This window comes from Neodiprion fabricii, chromosome 4 (genome assembly GCF_021155785.1).
Source record: "Neodiprion fabricii isolate iyNeoFabr1 chromosome 4, iyNeoFabr1.1, whole genome shotgun sequence".
NCBI classification, from domain to species: domain Eukaryota; kingdom Metazoa; phylum Arthropoda; class Insecta; order Hymenoptera; family Diprionidae; genus Neodiprion; species Neodiprion fabricii.
In genome coordinates this window covers 31,797,344-31,816,754 of record NC_060242.1, presented here as the reverse complement: position 1 = coordinate 31,816,754, position 19,411 = coordinate 31,797,344, and the positions used below count along the sequence as shown (strand labels likewise).

Below are 19,411 nucleotides of genomic sequence, written 5' to 3'. Positions count from 1 at the left end.
GAATATACACGATAAATACAGGTATGTTTTAGTAACTAGGTAATGAATCAATAAGGTAAAATATTTAACTTTAGCCGTAAATCTCCTTGTGATATTTTTTGAATTATATAGTTCTAAATTTGAAAAATAAATTATATCTCTAACCTACATTTTATTTATTAGGGGACGCAGAAAATTGACCATTTATTTTATTCTCAAAGTCATACATTCAATATTTGTTGTAAAGTGAAATAAGATGCCTGTTAAAAAAGATACGCAGTCATATGATAAATCTACTTGTTCAAAACTTATTCAATGTCAAAGATGATTATAGATAAAATTTAACAGTTTTTGACTATTGAGTTTGTAAATTATTTAATGACACTAGAAATGCTCCATAGAGAAGATTCCATAACATTTTGTGAGGTCTGATAGTTTTACTGTTAATCAAGAAAAAAATGTACAATTTTATACAAGTTCAGCTTTGACATAGAATAATATTTTAATGAGAAGATTTATTATATGACTGCGGATCTTTATTGTAGAGCGTTCAATCCTCTAAAAAAAGAAGTATTAAGTATTCCGGTATTTTCACCCATTGGTGAATTATAACATTCAGAAATAACAAAAAAAAATTTTTCCATGTTAAATGAATGGGAATTGAGAAATTGGGATGAGGAATCTCTAAATATTAATAACAAGGGCTCATATTTTAACAGGCATCTTAGTTGACCTTACTGCAACTATTGAATTTGGCATTTTAAACGAAAAAAAATAGTCGTTTTGTTTTTTTAATCAACTTAATATTTACAATATGCTCACCTTTAATCCGTACCTTACCTCAACTACTGTACTAGGTATTTAACATCTCGGAAATAAGACATCACATATGAACACAGACCGCATTACGAAGTCAACCATGAAATATAAATTCAACAAATATTATTAAAGTTCTAATTCATAATGTTGTGACGATGAGTACAGACGAAAGATCCAAGTACATGGTGACTTATCCTCTTGATCACAACTCAAAGCCCCATAACCATTAATGGGGAGGTTAAAGCGAAGAAATTATATGAAATTATAACACCATTTAGAGTTTCCCATACAAAACATAGCGATTTTATTCTACAAATAATGGGATAATTTTGGTTATTTTTTTTCTGAAAACTCGTGTAGTGGTAGTCTATTTGGGTACGGCTGCGATACAGTAATCATTGATACTGTAATGGTGCACACAGCATATTTAATATAACAAATAGTATAACACTCAATAATGTCTGGAGCCTGATATTTTGTTCATCCAAAACCAAGTCATCGATTACATCAAAACTCTGTCCAGTGATCGTGCGAGTGGTAAACGACACTGATTCTTCCATATAGCCCCGCTGTGACTATAGCTAGTATGGACATCGCGTCACAGAGGACATTGACGCTGCTATCGTCTCCAACTGCGAGGCTCTCCATCCTCGTCTTCCTCCTCTTCGTTTTCCTCCAGAAGTAAAGCTTCTGCAGCTCCCTGGAACCCATATCCTCACTTGAGTTTCAAAAATATTTATCCAGATTGTAGAAAAATCTAACTAAAATTTGACAATAATCTTACATTGTCATCGGAAATGTTCAGATTCGACAAAGTACGCACTTCTAATTCAAGTTCCTCATCCGCTGTTGCTGGGGCTTGTTCTGAACGAGCTGGTTGGGGTATATTGCTATTGGCATTTCCTCCACCTCCGCGATGTAGGTGGTGTCCGGTTACCCAGGTCACAGACAATAATCTGTCCTGAAACGTGCGTCCCTTTACCAGTGCTACTTCTGCCTCTTTTCTTGATTTGAAATTGATGACGATGGAAGGTGTAGCATCATCCACCATTTGATTAACTATTTCACCATATTGCTGAAACAACATGACATATACATTCATTCTATGTCCTTCGGATGACATAAGCTATAAATCGTGCTTCAATTAAAAAAAAAAACAAATGACCATCCAAGAAATATTGAACAGATTCTAATACGATGATCTTGCCTTTCATGCAGATCAGATTGCACTCACTTGAAAATGCGCTAAAACTTCTTCCTTCTCCTCACTTTCATATCCAGAAATGAGGAGGCTTGTTGGTCTATGGTCGACAGAAACATGAGCAAAACTACCTCGTCCTCTCCCCCGATAAGATAAAACGTGACTTCCTCGTGTCACCTTCGTTGGCCTAGCGCCTCTTCCCACACCAAGTCCTGCATTCAACCCTAATGCTGCAGCCTGTGCTTTCAAATCATTTAATCTCTTTTGTAATTCACCTGGATCCTGACCCTCTTGTTGAGCAGTCATTAGATCCAATTCAGCATCTAATATTTCTTTTTGAGTTTGTTCCCTGGTTTTTATTTGAGACTTATTCGCTCCCACTTGACCATTGGTGGCCAAATCTTTCCGTAAGCTGTCAATGGATTGCTGCATAGTTTTGATCGTTACCATAATTGCATCTTTTTGGTCTGGATTCTTCTCAGCTCGTTCTATTAAAGATCGAATTTCAACAAGTTGTTTATCAAGTAATTCCTGCTTTCTCTTGCGCAGATCTGCAGTCAGTTTTATAGCTTCCTTCCGTTTTTCCTCCTGTTTCTTTTTTAACGTTTCCTTGGCCGCTAACATTTCTTGAGATTTTTTTATAGCCAATACTTTGTCTTCTCTAGATGGTATGGGAGGTGCTTTTGGTGACACAGGTATCACAGTTGGCGTCACTGGCTCTTCTGTTGCACGACGAGTGGGAACATATTCATTTTCTTCAGTTTTTATCGGTTGGTTAATTGTAGCGCCTAGCCTCTCTTTAACAGATGGACGACTTCCTGCTCCATTTGACAAAAAAATGAAATGATTATATCTAGACTGTTTTTTGTGGTATTAAATAATGTTTTTCTTCTACGTTTACCAAATGAGGTCAAAGCATCAATAATTTGGAACAAAAAATACTGTGGTAGTAAATGAGAATTATTTACCGTTTTTCTCACCTGGAGGTACGTTTTCAATGGCTCCACTAGTTGAATTATTGTTAACATTGTTGTGCCAAAAGACCTTGATAAATCTATTATTCAAAACTGCTTCTGTACTTCGATAGGCAGCTTTTGCTTCAGATGGTATCTGGAAGGTGACTAATGCCGCCTCAGGGTCACCACCGAAATTTACTTGTATATTAACAATTTTTCCGAAACGTGAAAAGTGATTATTTAACTGAGTAATGTTATTCAAACTGCGTGGAACTTTTTTCAATTCAAGAGAACAATTAGCTGGATTATGTACAACTCGTTGTTTCGGTCCAAGGCGATTGAAGTCAAACGCCTGCTTACGCTTTAATGGATTATTTGGTGTATGTGGCATCTCACTCGGATTTGAATGCGGTATGACAGGTACACTGATAAGTTCACGCTGTCCACGGCCATATATTCCTGGACCTGGTGGCGGATGTCGACCCCATGGCATGCGGGGTTCCATACTTGGAGCATCTGGATTATATTCTGCAAATGCAACTATCATAACTCATTTATTGCATATGCCTTTATATGAAAGCCATTGGTGTATCTCGCGGTTGTTATCAGGGTGTCCACAGATATTCCGTTCCAAAACGCATTTTCATAACAGTTTACCTTAGAAGTTATAAACCTGGAAATATTCTAGGCATCTAAGAGTCTGTAAACACCCCGAAGACTGCTGGATGATATGAAATCTTCGATATTATCGAACCTCCTTTTTCTGTCCTTGGGGAGAGAGCATAGGACAGTAATGAGTCTATTCAATAATTACCCATATTAGAATGATGCTGATTTCGCAGATGCGGTGGCGGTAGACTGGCAAGCGGTAAGTGGGGAGGTGGAGCATTGCCATTTGGTCCTGGAGGAGGTTCAGGTACAGAGGAAACAGGTACCGTGCCTGGGGCTTGAGGTCCGTGAGGCCCAAAATTTAATACACGACTCAAAGCAACGTCCTCCAAAACTACTGGGTCAGTACCATGATCATACGGACAGAGATCTCCTCTCATGCAGTATCCCTTCTCTGAAATAAACATCATTAGGATTCGTGAGTTATTAAGTGTCAAGAATTATTTGATTGACGAAACGTAGAAGGTCAAACATACCATCGAAATCTCTACACCGTCTCTTGGGTTGAAGAGTACCAGATTGACTATTTGGTGGATTAGCACCTACAGCTACAACACTTTGGATAGATTGACTGGTGGTAGAAAGTCTCATGTCTACATCCCCGTGATTACTGTCTTGTGTTGGAGTTCCACCACCAGGACTTCCATCCCCTCTCTCTACTCGCGCAGCTTCATTTCTTTCAGATCTATCGACTTTCTTACGATCTGTAGACCGTGATCTAGATCGAGATCTAAGAGGTGTAGGAGATCTGTTTCGGAACCGAGCTCTATGATCACGAGTGTCAGGACCATCGCGAATACGTGAACGTAATGGTGATGTACTGCGGCTTCTTGTGCGCCTACAATTGATATAATATATTTTGGAGATATTAGATTGAATAATTATTTCAATGAGTTGACACGTGAGTAGGAATTTTTCTAGTTATCCAGTAAGTAAAAAATATATTTACCTCCTATCGTGCCTCCTGGTGTTAGGAGGTGGTGATTTGTTTCTCCAAGGACGGCTTCTGTCACGCTCTCTGTCTCGGCGGATGTGTTCTCGGCTCCTAGATCGCCTTCGGTCTCGTTCCCAGGACCGTGACCGCGATCTTGTTCTTGATCTTATCCTTCCGCTTCTTTGTGGAAAAAACGTGAAAGTATAGTAATATAGAAATTTCGTCACAAAAGGTGTATGAGTAGGTTCTAATGTAACAGAATAAAGGCAAATGTATAACTGTGAAGCATACCTGCTTCGCGATCGCTTCTCTTTTTCTTGTACATCTTTCTCAGAGTCAGATTTTCTAGTTTCTCTTTTAATTACTATTGCAGGGGTAGCTCCATTCACTTGAGCCGGTTGTGGAGGGCTACCAGTAGGTGGAGGCGGGGGAATAATAATCTCGACTTGCTTTTCAACAGGAGGTGGTGGGTTTATACTAGGTGGTGTTCCACCACCCTCAGGTGCTCCTTTTGGGGGAGGTAATACGTACTCTTGTGTCTCCAAGGTTTTGAATAAAAGTTCAACGAAATTCTTTGTTTCTGTGAGGCAAAAAGACACATGTTACATTAAATTTTATGAATTGTAGAATGCCTGTGGTAATAAAGCACATCTTTGTTAAATAATCTAACTCAGTGTAAGTAGAAATCCTTTTTTACCAATTTGTATTGAAGCATACCCATGGAGCATGAACTTATCTCAAAAAAGAAAAAAATAAGAATGTAAATATACCTTGTTGTAAAAATACATCCAACTGTTCAACCATGCCGCCACGCAACTCTTCCAGTGTTTTGTCTTTCTTGACTAGAGCATAGACATACTTTGCCAGGGCAGCAGGATCTGCATCGCATCTATACAAAGACCGTACATACATTGATCGATATATCTAATATTCATGAAACCCCAAATGCTTGTATGTATCTTAAGTAGCAATAACATTCATACACTAGGCAATTATACAAGCATTAGATTCTCAGCTTGAAATATAATAGGAAATAATCACCTCTATCCTAAGATAGGTGTTAATAAAAATATGATGTGAATCTATGCCTTTTAATTTTGATGAGTTGAAATAATATCTTTAGTTCAAATCTTTAATTGCTTGAATGTTTGTTAATATCACCATCTTTCATTCGCAATGTCGTAGATTCGTAAATTGGTTACAAGGAACTATTTTCTTATAAATAAGAAACTAAAGTCAACTTGTTCCATTCTATGTTGTGCTAATGCTTTGGGAATGCTAAAATGTGTTATCACATAGGTCCATTAGGGATAATATCTTGTCGTAGTACACGACATATATTTCAGGATATTGTAATATTACTGCATTTAAAATTTTTTATCAAAATCACACCTCATGGTATGGTTTATAGGTGATCTATTTAGCTTAATCACGATACCCATCTCCGGATCAAATGATTATGTGCCAGAACGTTTTTTACAGAGACAATAAAGCAACTAAGTTTGATTACCCAAAAGTAAAGTTGGACAAAATGTCCATTGTATTGTCCATTTGTACTTGGGTATGAAACAGACGATAATGTCAGGATTGCGATAAAAAGCATATTACTGTGGCTTCATCACGATTATAGCACCATAAGGTAGGTGTCAAATTGATGTAGGTTGAATGAGATAAAATTTGGCACACGGTTAGTAGAAGTGAAAACATTAGTAGGAATTTGCAAAATGAGAAGTAAACTCAGCGAAGAGATGTGTGAAAAATTTGTAAGAGATGAGAGAAGTATGCAATTTTGATTGGAGTAACCGATATCATCCTCAAGCACAGAAGTTTCTTGATATTTTAAAGGATTATTGAAGAGCAAAACTGCGGTCGCACTAGGGGGTCTCGGGGGTCAGATGGAAGCGCTGGACACAACACATGTAATTATCACCCCTCATACAGGTACGGTGGTATACCACATGTACACTCATCGACGATATCAGTTTCACACACACATAAATCTACAATGAGACAAGCTGGCCTACTTACAGCGGCTCCAGGACAGCAGTGAGCCACGCCTTAAACTGATCAGGGTTCTCTATGATCATTATCGTTAGATGCGCGACGTTAACCACATAGAAATTGCGAAAAAACCACCAAAATTACTCGATTTCTCGGCGGGAATGCGTGCTCTCTTGAGTAGAGATGGTCGCCATTATGAAATCTCGCTACACTACGCATAAACGCTGACACAGATGGCCGACCACACTTGTAAAAATTAATAGATGTCGGTAATGCTTAAAATTCGTTCGCTGCCTGTTGTCTTTTCTCAAAACTATCTTGAGGTGAAATTTTACCAACTCTTCTGAGCATATACTATACTGGAGATAGCTTTGCGTGTACAGAAAGAGTGGCGGAGGAGTAAGAGAAAGAGAGAGAGAGAGAGAGAGAGAGAGGTAGAAGGTTTAAGACTGAATCTCTCGCGCTCTTCGTCTCATTGGCTTGATACGTTTTCTCTCAGCCTGTCCAGACTAAGGGTATGTTCCGATATACACTGCGAGCACTGTTCGGTGCTCTTACTGGGGAGAAATTCGTTCCGTTATAGGCCGTGTTCGAAAATTGACTGACAGTACTGTCAGCAATCTTTCATCTCTTTTGCGCTTCCAAGTTCGTGAATAGCTCTGACTCTGTCCTAGGGAATTTTCAGTTCTGTCAGTCAATTTACGAACACGGCCATAGACTGACAGTATACAGTCGCAGTATCCTAGGGAAATATATGACGTCATAAGTCGTCGTCATTTTTCTACTGTGAACACTGGTGTTTTCGGGGTAAGGTGCTCTCAGTGCCTTTGCTCTCTTCGGGGTAAGGTGCTCTCAGTGCGCGTTGATCACGTGATCAACAGCGTTCAGAAATTTAACAGCTTCCATTATTGATAATTATTATTATTGAATATTGTCATTTAAAAATACCGGCCGTTCAAAACAAAAATGTAAAATTTGAAGAAATTCTGTTTATTGTAGTATGAAACAAATATTATGTATGAAATGAAAGTAACGCCAAAAAATGTCGATCACAGTATACCGTACTGTGTTCCGTTTTAAACAGTAACCAGTATAGCTATATAAGTATAAACGGCTTCGCAGTATACTAAATTGACGTCACACCTTACAGTGCTCGCAGTGTATATCGGAACATACCCTAATAAACATCCAGGTATATATCTTGCTCTCTCATCACTTCGGCTGCAGTTTACGCGAGGTTGATGGCATGACTAACTATCTTCAGTAGTATATGCACAGTTTTAAGTCTTAACTTGAAAGAATGTTTAGCATCATTGGGGAATAGCCACTGGGAAGAAGAAGAATGTTTAGCATCCAAACAGATCAACTCGACTTACTCACTAATAAATTACAAATTAGGAAAGTAATTGACACTTTTTTTCGAATCAATTACAAGGTAAAAAAGTAATTAGCACTGTTTTTCGAATCGGTACGGGGTTTTGCCGGAGACTCCCCTTTGTGTAATGTGCTTTTCTTGTGTGCTATGCCACCTGAATAAATAAATAACTAAGTATTCTTAGGGACAACGGGGTAAAATGGGACGCCCTTGAAGTCTGCCTTGAAGTCGTCGAAGCCCGCAGCAAAATAGAACACCCTTTTGACGAGGCTCAAGAACGTACATACATACTCATAATGAACACGAATGCGTAACAGCCATTCAAATGCCCTGCGAATATTCATATAATAAAAATTTATATAGATGGAAAATCATGTTCATTAGATATTAATTCGTTTAACACTTGTACGATGTGAACTCGACTGATTCTAGAAACGATATTCAAAGAAAGGTCGAGAGCGGATAATTTGGCACCCTACGGTGCAGGTACAAATCTGAACAATAACGATAAAGATAGTTTGATTTGGCGCCACACGCAGTAGCGTAAAATTTTAGATAATTAAAGAAATTTCCGAACCTTATTGTTCATGATACGTCGTTTTATATCGTAATAAGTGGTTAACCGGTGCATATTGGGTTCACTAATTATTTTCAACCGAGTTTCAACTGTCTTCTTACCCTGATTAGCACCGATTAAAGTGAGAGGTAGAACTTCCGCTGTTGCTTTCTCTTTCTAATTAGGACCGCAGTCTATGGCTGCAGCGCCAATTATTGTCACAAAATTCGTATAGAATCAAATTTGCATTTTCGTTCGGACGGAAAATAAGATAGCTGGAAGATTATATGTATAAGGTATTAATGAATATTATTGTATGTATGTACTACATATTATAGATTACAGTTCCGCGTCTGTCAATAGACTAGAAAACCAGAGAGCGGTAAATAGAAAACACCACATAAGGCATATTAATATTCCTTAATGTCTTCCCTTTTCGGCTATCTTGTTTTCAGTTCAAACAAAATTGCGAGTTTCATTCTATACGAATTGTGATTATGATACGTTTACATGGCGTTGTTAATCCGATTTTACTATGGCTGACGTAGTAATACCGGATTTAAAAATGCTTGTAAATGGCGTATTAGATCGGAAATAATGGATTTACACATTTTGAAATCCTATTTTGTTATGTCAGCCATATTACAACCGGAATAACAGCACCGTATAAACGTACTTAATAACTGGCGATGAAGTTGGCGTAATGGAGGGCAGAGGTAAAGAGCACTATCTCCGTGTATAGAAAGCATAGACATCTCTATTGTAATAAGAATAGACCGCGGGAGTACGGAGGTTGTCCGTTGGTGAATGTGATAGCGCAATAGAAAGAGAAAGCTGCATATCGCTTCTCTATCCTTGTCTAATCACGCATACGCGTTCAGCAACAATTATGATAGTTATAACTTCAATTTTCAATTCATAATAATTTAAATGTAACGAAACGAAACTAAATGTATTTAATTTATTAAAATTATTGTAATAGTTTAATTATATGTGATAATTCCATTTTAAAGACTTGAATAAATATTTCAATGCAAATTAAAAAAAAATTAACATCAGATAAATCGGAAGAATTTGAATAATTTATCAAGGGAAAATAAACATTTTGCTGTTAATGTAATTCAGTTGAAAAAAAAAATTATTCTTGAAGACTACATATGAATTAGAGTATGAAATCAACGCATATGAGGAGGAACTCAAATGGGTGAATTGATAGAATCCGCCCACTAAAAAATTTCACCACAAGCGTCGCTAGTGTTCCTTTTGCACCGAAGCATGATTGGTTGCAGGCTTCCCCAAGATCGATAAGTCCACTGCTATTCGTAAAGATATATTTCGAAATTACATAGAAACATTGATGCGATGTCACAAGTACTCAAGTATTATAACATATGTAGATAGTTATCGTGATAAATAAAATTTAAATTATGTTAGGACAATACACATCACTAAATTAATCTTATATGTATGTAAATTGTCAGTCAATTGATTCTTAGTCTGTAATTATTCTTGATGTAAGATTAAACTATCTTATATTTTATCAATTATTCGAATTAAATGTACTTTTTTTCTTAATTATCTATCATATATGGTTAATTATAAAATACTTTCAAGTTAAAATTACATGCAACAATCGCTTATTATTTGGACTTACATTGTAAATACCAAAAATTATAAAATTTTATCACTAGATACATGTATATCGATTCACGGTATGATATAATGAAAATAATGACAGTTTACAGATAATAACTACATTACGCAATTAGTACATAGCTTACAAAACAGGCCGTGCTCATATAAGCAAAATACAATTAAAAAAATAATGGTTGTAAAACACACTCCAAGTTCGTTTTTACTATTTAAAGTAAAATCACAGACTAATGTGAGAAACCTTCCATCACATACACCAATCTGTTGGGCACAGTAAGAATGATTCCAATGTTCTAACGATGCTGTACCTCTGGTCACACTGCTTAACAATTATCTACATAACGGCACAAGTAACTACAATATAAAAACGATGTCACAATGGTATAGACGTTAGTGTGTTCTGAAAATCAACAAACTTTCATTCTGGTTAAAGTTTGCTTTGTCACAGACTTACCGATATTTTCGTGACTTATGAAAATGACTATTGATTTCTGAACTTGAAAATTTGCAATATTGAAATTAATTTTATCGTGGCAAATTTTCAAATTTAGCAAGAAAAAAAATGTCATGCATTATATCTGATAACTAGAACACAATTTCGCATAATCATAATTAATGCATTTCAAGTTGATGAATTCATTGGAAACTATGAGAACTTTTGTTAACTTTTAATACTAACAATATTAGAGAAAAACATCGAAATGAATTTTAATAATTCCGATTGAAGTGTAAATGACAAATGTACAGCAGCAGCTCTGTATGCTGTAGATATAAATACAAAGACACCTGGGAAATTGGGAGAGTATTGTAGCTGCATAATTTCCTTGGATATTTCATGCTACACCAAGGTTTAGTTATTGTTTAAGCTTAAATGAAAATTAGATAAAAAATTAATGATAACGGATTAATGTAAATCCTGCAAGAAATGAACAGTTATTAGTCGAAACATGGGTAATTATATTAATTCTTGTAGCCAGACACCTTCAGCATTATAAAAAAGGTTCACAGCTACGATTTATTGTCTGGATACATCGCATATTTTTCCGTATTTCCCAGGTAACTCAAAACTGGGGTAAATGTGTTACTGCCAAAGTTAACTGGTTTACTTTTCTATAAAAAAAATGACCTACATTGTAAATGAGCAGAAAGCGTAAACTTCACATTCACCATTCCAAGCTTAACTAGAAAATGGGAATGAAATTCTGCTTTCTAATTACGTCAACGTATTATTTACTTCATATAATATTTATATATTTCTACATATATATGTATATTTATGATGCGATATTCAAGGCATACTGAAAAGTGCACTTATAAAAAAATTGACAAAATAATTTAGAAAAGAAAATACTCTAGCTCCTGGGTAACTCAATCAACAAACTGTTTTTTGAGTACATTTATTACGTTGTAACATCGTATGCAGAGTCAAATTGTCGCGAGTTAAATGGAGTTAGGAATATAAGGACGCAGCATTGCCAGACACATATTCATTCAATGTTCGTTTAACTCTGTACCTCGGCCTACTGAGAAAAATAAAGAAATACATATTTCATCAAATTAATCCATTTTACTTGATACACGTGTGTAGAATAAAGTTGAACAAAATGGATGTATTTTGCTGAGACCTTAGAGGTGACATCGACAACAACAGGAGAATGTTTAAGGTGCAAAATTGAGAATTATAGAATATAAAATACAGTCTGACCTGTTCAAATTATTTTTATTATAAATTAAGCCTTGACATTGAAGTGATTAATTTTGACAAGCAATATATTCGTCCTTAGTTAGTGGCACATTATGATTTCAACTCTGCATACTAATTATTTTGGGTTAAAAATTCATTTTATTTCACTTACTTACTAAAGTTACTTGGATATCACAATATCAAGGCACCATCTGATGCCATGCTTGCTTCAAAGCTTGCATTGACTTTTCTTTCATGAATAACCATCAAAAATTTGTCGTACTATTACTACGATTAACCTTTTTGCCAACTGCCCGTGAAGAGGTTCTGGTTGTTGTCGGCCTCAATCTATATCCCCCAAAATTTGTAGAGAGATTGATAGCACCCATGTTGGGTGCAATAGTTTTTAGGCACTTGGCAGCTTCTTGAAGTTGCTTCATCAGGATTTCATTTTTAAGTTTCTCAGCATTTAGCTCCCGCCGTAGTTGAGCTTTGGTCTTATTCCCAAATGGGGATAAAACTCTGTTTTGAATTAACGATACTGCAGATGGTCGCATCTCTGGTTTTGGATGAATCATCAGCTGAAGAATAAAATTGATACAGTGTGAACTAATATACAAGAAACATACGATCTTCACTCTGGTACAATGAGACAATGCACTACATTCAGATTAAAATGAAAACGGTATATTTATATATACAAGTCTGAAAAGGAAATCTAAATTGAAAACAGTGTATAATAAGTAATCTAATTTTGCAACTAATTTAAGGAAATATTGGAAAATCAAGCATAATGTTGGAGTGTTGAAAATTTCCAATTTGCAATTCAGTTAAGCAATTTGCACACTGTTCAGTCTAAACGTAAGAATGTTCAATTACCTTTAATAATTCGTTCAGATCTCTACTATAATGTGGTAGCTCCTTGAGGTTTCCATTCCTAATTTCATGCCATTCGGGACCATTTTTAGGCAAAGCACCCCCACCTCCAGCTTCATAAACTGTTAAACCCAATGCAAAAATATCAGCCTTAGGTAAATGAGTAAAGTCTTCATGAAGAATTTCTGCTGGAAGATATCTGCAGTCGCCTTCTTCAACTTGCGGGTTACTAATTGAAGTGACGTGACCCAAATCTCCAATTTTATAAGTTATTTCTTCTTCGACGGTCTCTTCCTCATCAAACCCGTCATCAGCAGAATCATAATTAACGGTATGGAGCCTCTTTTCTTTTGAAATAAAAATATTTCCAGGCTTAATATCCATGTGAACTAATTGCATAGAATGTATGTATCTAAGGCCTTCTGCAACATGCAACAAAAGTTGGCGCATTTCGGCTTCCGACAAGTGCCTCTTATCGGCTGGAAGATTAGAAATGGCATCAGCCAAACTCCCACCATTGCAGTACTCGTTTTGAATGATCATATGGTTATCTTCAGCCCATGCAGAGTAGTAGCGCACTACGTGCTGATGCTTGCCAAGTACGGCATGGGCGTATACTTCGTTCAGAGCATTCTTTTCGTTTACACTTCCAGCTACAGGTTTAATGCTCTTCTTTACTGCATAGATGCAGCCGTCTAGTCTATTGATACATTTGTATACAGAGCCGAACTCCCCAATACCGATTAGTTCGAGTTCATGGAACTCTTGGTGGTACCTAGATATGTTTGATGCATGGAGCGCAACACGCTTCGTTGGTTGTGCTACTTCATTGTCCGAGTCCTCTGAATCAACAAGATCAAACTTGGGAATTCGGATGTCAGGAGAACTGTGTTTGAGAAGAAATTTATATATGAGCCAAAAGTCAAATTTGTACGTGACAGGCTTTACTGTGCTCAAGCCAGGCAATATTAAAGGAAATGGGAGAAAGTTTTGTAAAAATAGGGGGGTATTAGAGTTTCAGTATTTTTTCACAGAACTGATCAAATAAAGCAAACTTGGATACATACTAAATGGTTTATTATTTTGGTCGTTTTGGAATTTTTTTAATTACACCACAAACATTCATATTATATAAAAAAAATTCTCTGTGAATATACAAATTTTAAGATAATATTAACGTGGGTGGTTGAAATTTTTAATGTAAAGTACATTGAAATTATCAATGTTTTTTGATTGCCTTTTTTGTTTCATCAACTAAAATGGACTGGGAAAATCAATTGATGCTTGAGAAGAATGTTTAGATTTCCAACTAAATGTAGGAACAAAATAATTTGGGATGAGTGCACTATTTCATAGATTGTACTATCATAGAGGTAGATACACTCAATTAAACTATAAATATCATGGTTTTGAGAAATATAAGAGTTTTGACATTCGATGTATTCTTTTTTTGTTACTATGTTAAGTTGAAAGTATAAACACTGTTCTCAAGCATGACATCGATTTTTTCAACCCATTTGCGTTTATGAATAAAAAGCAACTCACTAGCAAAAATTGGGGGGGGGGGCTGGTTTAAGGTACATTTAGGGAAAACCATTAGTTTCAGATTGCTTATAGGGGAAGAAAAAAAAATTTGTTACTTTTAGGGAAACAGGGGATCCACTGTGTAGCCTGGTATGACATAAAGAATTACCAAAAATAACAAGTGTCTATTGTATGACATGTTAAACACTTTTTGTAAAAAACAATCCAGTACTTTGACAGATATTAGGGCACATAAATATATTCAAATACTCACCCATTAAGACTGCGCTTGGACCGAGTTCTTTTTCTGGCAGTGAGTAACATTCCATTAGGTGTGAAAGGGTTAACATTAGCTGTTGGTTTATCAGACTTTGTCGGATAACACGAAGCCACTGCTCGTGGTTTCTCTGGGTGAAAAAGCCTAGTGCATCTTGAAGGCAATGGAGTATGGTTGATACTTTTTTCTATCAGAGTTTTTGGTGTGGCAGGTGAATCTAATAACCGTAGTGCTCTAACGCGTTTGTAAGGTGGGCTGCTAGACAATTCCATTGGTGATTCGCCAGGTCCTCCTTCTCGAGAAGGTATTTTTACTCCATTAGAACCTGAATTAGCAAAAAAAATCGCATTTTGTGTGATTCCTTGATGAACCAAACTAAGCCACTGAAGTGAGTTCTCCAAGGACATTGACTAATAATACAGAACAATCATTTTTCCTATTTTTTCATTTATTTTGTACATATGGGAGCTGCAGAATATGCAGTGTTTTCAAATTCGTCCAATGCTTTATTCGAACAAATCGATACTGAGAATCAAGTTCACACTTCCGAATTGATGTATATTTTTCAAGGAAACGTATTACAAAGCTCCAATACAACATTTCGGTAATGATTAATGAATTTCGTGTCTTTCTGAAGTTCAAATAATCTTTTAATGGACATTTTCAGGTCATAACTTATCTGTACATACTTTAAGCTTTTTCTTTAGCCGTATATGGAAAATGAAACATTCTTGAAGTACCAAAAAATATCTGAACAAACCATAGAGAATATCAACGGTTTTAATAAAAACTAGATTCTGTTTGTACACGCCTGAGTCGTGTTTTCGGTTTCTGAGAAATGCTAAGTTTTATCAGTAACAGATTAAAGATAGTCGAGCCAAAAGATGCCTGAATGTCTCCTCAATCAAGATTTAGAACGAATATCCGAGCCCTACCTGATGAACCAAGTGACCGAATAAAGATCTGGTAGAATTTCGAGATTTCAATACAGTCCGCTCTCGCAATATTGCCGGTGATGGGCATGTAGGGGAATAACTTTCCGCAGAAAGCAGTACTTCCACTTATGGTGCAATACGGCAAGGAAAACAATAGCTCATTGCCCCTAGCGTGCGGCATTATTGAAAGAGCTATATAACTTGGCCATGGGTGGGAGAAGCGTTCCAGCACAAATTCGGGGAAGCGGCACTATTAGCATAACGCAGTGTATTTCGAGAAGCTAGAGACCTACCACTTTTTTGATACTTAATTTGACATATCTTGAACATTTCAATGATCAGCTTAGGTATGAGAATTATTCAACGAGTTGCTGCCTACACTATCTACAGTATTGTATTTAAGCATAAGTATTTCTTTTGAATGTAACGGACTGACATGGTTTCGATAATTTTGTATAGTTCGAAGGGCTTTGCACTAGGAAATCTCTCAATAAGATTGCAGAGACGGCAAGCGACAGCAAGAGACTATGAACTAGTATTTTGTCGTCTTGCAATCACTAGAAAAGTCAGTGCACAGCCCTTGGTACACGAATAGGTATAGATATTCGTAACAAGGAAGTTTGTAATATATTTCGCTATAAGAGTCAAGATACTAAGTCAAGAAAAATTGCTTTATCATCTGGGTTAACGAAAATAAATATTCAACAGTTTCCATTTGTGACGCTTTATCATACTGTAAAATTCAATTAAGAACATATAAATTTATTTCATATGTCATAAAAACATACAGCATGTAATACTTTGACAAATTTTTATTGTAATCAAAAGTTCACTGTATTTTGTGCCGTTACGTAATTATGCATTGTATTTGGGTATGCAAAAATTGGCTCAATCATTTTTTTCATCAATTCTTTTCTACCAAATTCAAGACATTCATTATGTAGTTGGTTCAACTACGTAACTCATAAAGCTAGTTTACCAATTGCGAATATGTTACTGTGAAATTGAGAAGATGTTCAAAATATCCCTTCACAGTATAAATATGGAGGGTGATAATAACAAAGGTATGAATTAATTGGTCCAACAATTATTTAATCAATGAATTCATACATTAAACGTTTCAAAGACAACCATATCTTTACTAAAGGTATAAGTCACAAGTTGCTTGCAGTTTATATAAAGTTATATCCGCCCATCAATTATACTGGTAAGTTGCGTAAGGAATTTTTAAATGCTGGGCTCGTTTGTGCTAGACTACAAGTAAAAAATCTTGTACAGTTTACGATGGTAAGATCAGCCTTTGAAACGTTGTAAATATTCACGAAAACTGTTGTCTAACCTGTTACTGCGATTGTCGGACTTTTCTGTATAGAGTCATTATCGCCGCATTCCATTGCGGCACTGAACGAGAGTTTCCTGGGTTGATGGAAAGGTGAGCATTCTAAATCATCTGCTGAGGAATTCAACACGTCGTCAACATCACAACCCGAACTGTTCGTGCGACAGCTGATGTTCAGTTCCTCATCCTCGATGTCGCAGGCGTCGAAATTCAGCTTTTGAGAGACCTCCATTGTCTTAACTTGTCACCATCGGGCACCGTGGATCGTTTCGGCACTGTTATATTTTGATAACTTCGCGCAAACCGGCACTAATCAACTAGTTCTTCTAATTCAAGCACCTTACGTTCATTCAAATGCAATTACTCGTACCACGCTCCGTCGTTGTGGCGGGTGGCTCGGTGCATCATGGGGAGGAGAAGTCCGACCAATCAGAATCGCCGTTAAAACCAGGCGCCCTATAACGTCAATGTAACCCTTACCGCTATTGGATTCCCACTCTAAGCACTGCGAACCGTGGCGTCATCTGTGTCTTTTATTTTTCGGGACTTAGGGCATCCCGTTTCCGACATGATCCCGACCCAACAAAAGATGTTGCGGTATCTTTGTTCCTGACGCGATTCGCCTGGTACGAAAAAACTCATCCCCATATTCCATAATGGAGAAAATCTCCTAGCTGACTAAAATTGGTGTATGCTCTAAGCTAAAATCATATTTACGGTCGATTTTATTCGCTGCACTTGCGTAGAGCGAATTATATTTGCTATCGCTTATTTACGTTTACGTAAAGTACGTTAGTCTCAACCGATTTTAAATGCAAATAATCCTTGTTGAACCTCGATTTGTCTATCCTGTTATTATACATTTTTCGGTTAGAATTCAGCCTTGAATTCAATGAATCATTGACGACTCCGACAATTTTCGCCAAGCTGCACAAGTTGGCCGGAGTTGCTACAGAACGCTGAATGTATTATACATCATCTTTTATATTCCTTATAATACTATTTCCACACATGGAAATAGCCTTTGTTGAGGAACGAACGACGATGGAGAATAGGAAGATCTACCGTTTTCCACCTCGTGGGCCTCGGGCAATAAAAGAATTCGGCCCGTCGAGCCGGGACAGCTGCAGTTTACGTTGTGCTACAACCTGTAGCATGCGTAAGTCGTAAGATCTTCCTTTCTCCTGAAAGGCGCGCGGGAGGGGTTCAAGTAGGCGGAGCTTCGTATATTTTTAGTGCTTGCTGTGATCGCAGTAAATAGTAAAAAAAAAACGACGAGAAGAGAAATGCACGTGCACACTATTCGTAACGCACACACTTACAGACGCTTATATGTGCCGTATCTATGCACAATTGCGTCGTAACACTTTTCAAAAGGTTCTCGAAGGTGAAGAGTGATGTAAAAAATATTCAAAATCGCATATTGATTTAGCTCACAATTCTCCGTCGAGTCACTTTTACTTACGTGTCGTGGGTAAACTTTTTTGGGTACACTTATTATACATTCGAATGTTTCATCTTTTTAATAAATTTTCCATTCAAAGTTTAAATACCTAGGTGTTAAGTAGGCTAATTGAATCTATAAGATTATTTCACCCTAATCAGAATGCAGTTATATCATTGACAAGTTCGACTTGTATAGTGCTTCTGCACATACATAAGCCCGTACAATTATTGTAAGAAAAGTTTAAAAGCCCACCTCAAGGATCAGTCGCCCGAATATATATACTTAAGTCTCGGTTTTTATTGCAGTGCAAGTTATTTTCCAAAATATTTCCGTACATAACTGCTAAATATAGTAAACGATTGTACCGAATTTTAATGTCATGAAGGCTTAGCAGTCGTAAAGGCGCCCAACAGCTGCATCGTCCTTTTAAACTTTCCGGGCTGCAACGACCAACCTCTAACGTAGTACCTACATCTTCTAAAAAATTCGAGGTCTCAGTTATTGACTCTGTCCCATGCTCTGTCCCAATTATTGGCTTTTTTTGGTTGTATCTGTTTGATCCTTAGTTTCAAAATAACCTAAAAAATAAATTTGCAGTCTCTAACTCTCGAGCAATTGGTTTTGGTCATCGAGAAATTAACAATTGGTGCCGTAAATTTATAATTTTGGAAAATAAAAGGTTCAATAATTTGGTCCAAACAAGTCAATAACTGGTACACTTACCTTACTGAAATTCGAACCGAATACATACATTATGACCGTATTACGGATTATCAATAGTGTAAGAAAAGTATTTCCTGAAGTCAATCCAACTAATATTTAATTGTCGATACAGTACAATATTATCGTCGTAGTAGCGTCGTTTGGGCATTTCAAGGTTAACATCGCATCGGGCACACCTGCTCACTCTTTACCGCCCCCAATTCTGCCCCTTTGCGGCAGACGGACGTGCATTCGGCACATGCTACACGGCATCACGTATATCCATACGCAATGTACATACATACAAAGCACCAGCCCATGACTTAGAGGGGAGTGACGATGAGCACAGCTTTAATGCCACGCTCTCATCACCTACGTACTTATTCACATAAACCATTCTGCAATCGTACAATATGTATTATTTAATACAGCAATTGAAGCGGGGAAGACTCGATTTGTACAAACATTTTTGTATGATTAATTT

At 36.7% G+C, this 19,411-nt stretch overlaps 2 protein-coding genes and 1 long non-coding RNA gene across 9 annotated transcripts; all 3 read right to left on the bottom strand.

The window, feature by feature from the left end:
- Positions 1 to 1,143: 1,143 nt before the first annotated feature.
- Positions 1,144 to 6,776, bottom strand: LOC124181103 (RNA-binding protein 27). Of its 7 annotated transcripts, none has more exons than XM_046567328.1 (10): positions 6,587 to 6,776; positions 5,329 to 5,447; positions 4,850 to 5,138; positions 4,574 to 4,738; positions 4,101 to 4,462; positions 3,770 to 4,018; positions 2,968 to 3,495; positions 2,033 to 2,817; positions 1,583 to 1,873; positions 1,144 to 1,516 (listed from the first exon to the last, which is right to left on the bottom strand). In XM_046567328.1, exons 1-10 carry the CDS (start codon positions 6,643 to 6,645, stop codon positions 1,514 to 1,516), a joined length of 2,850 nt encoding a protein of 949 aa, XP_046423284.1. In that variant the 5' UTR covers positions 6,646 to 6,776; the 3' UTR covers positions 1,144 to 1,513. The 7 variants fall into 7 exon arrangements, with proteins under 7 accessions (XP_046423284.1, XP_046423278.1, XP_046423280.1 ...); XM_046567322.1 differs by having other exon boundaries at positions 1,144 to 1,498; XM_046567324.1 differs by having other exon boundaries at positions 1,144 to 1,498; positions 2,980 to 3,495.
- Positions 6,777 to 9,710: 2,934 nt separating this feature from the next.
- Positions 9,711 to 17,171, bottom strand: LOC124181105 (wee1-like protein kinase). The gene is made up of 4 exons (XM_046567331.1): positions 16,779 to 17,171; positions 14,502 to 14,829; positions 12,707 to 13,589; positions 9,711 to 12,408 (listed from the first exon to the last, which is right to left on the bottom strand). The coding sequence occupies exons 1-4, from the start codon at positions 17,008 to 17,010 to the stop codon at positions 12,094 to 12,096; spliced, it is 1,758 nt and encodes a 585-aa protein (XP_046423287.1). The 5' UTR covers positions 17,011 to 17,171; the 3' UTR covers positions 9,711 to 12,093.
- Positions 17,172 to 18,500: 1,329 nt separating this feature from the next.
- Positions 18,501 to 19,254, bottom strand: LOC124181116. The gene is made up of 2 exons (XR_006870381.1): positions 18,949 to 19,254; positions 18,501 to 18,803 (listed from the first exon to the last, which is right to left on the bottom strand). It is a non-coding gene; the product is annotated as an uncharacterized LOC124181116 (long non-coding RNA).
- Positions 19,255 to 19,411: the final 157 nt, after the last annotated feature.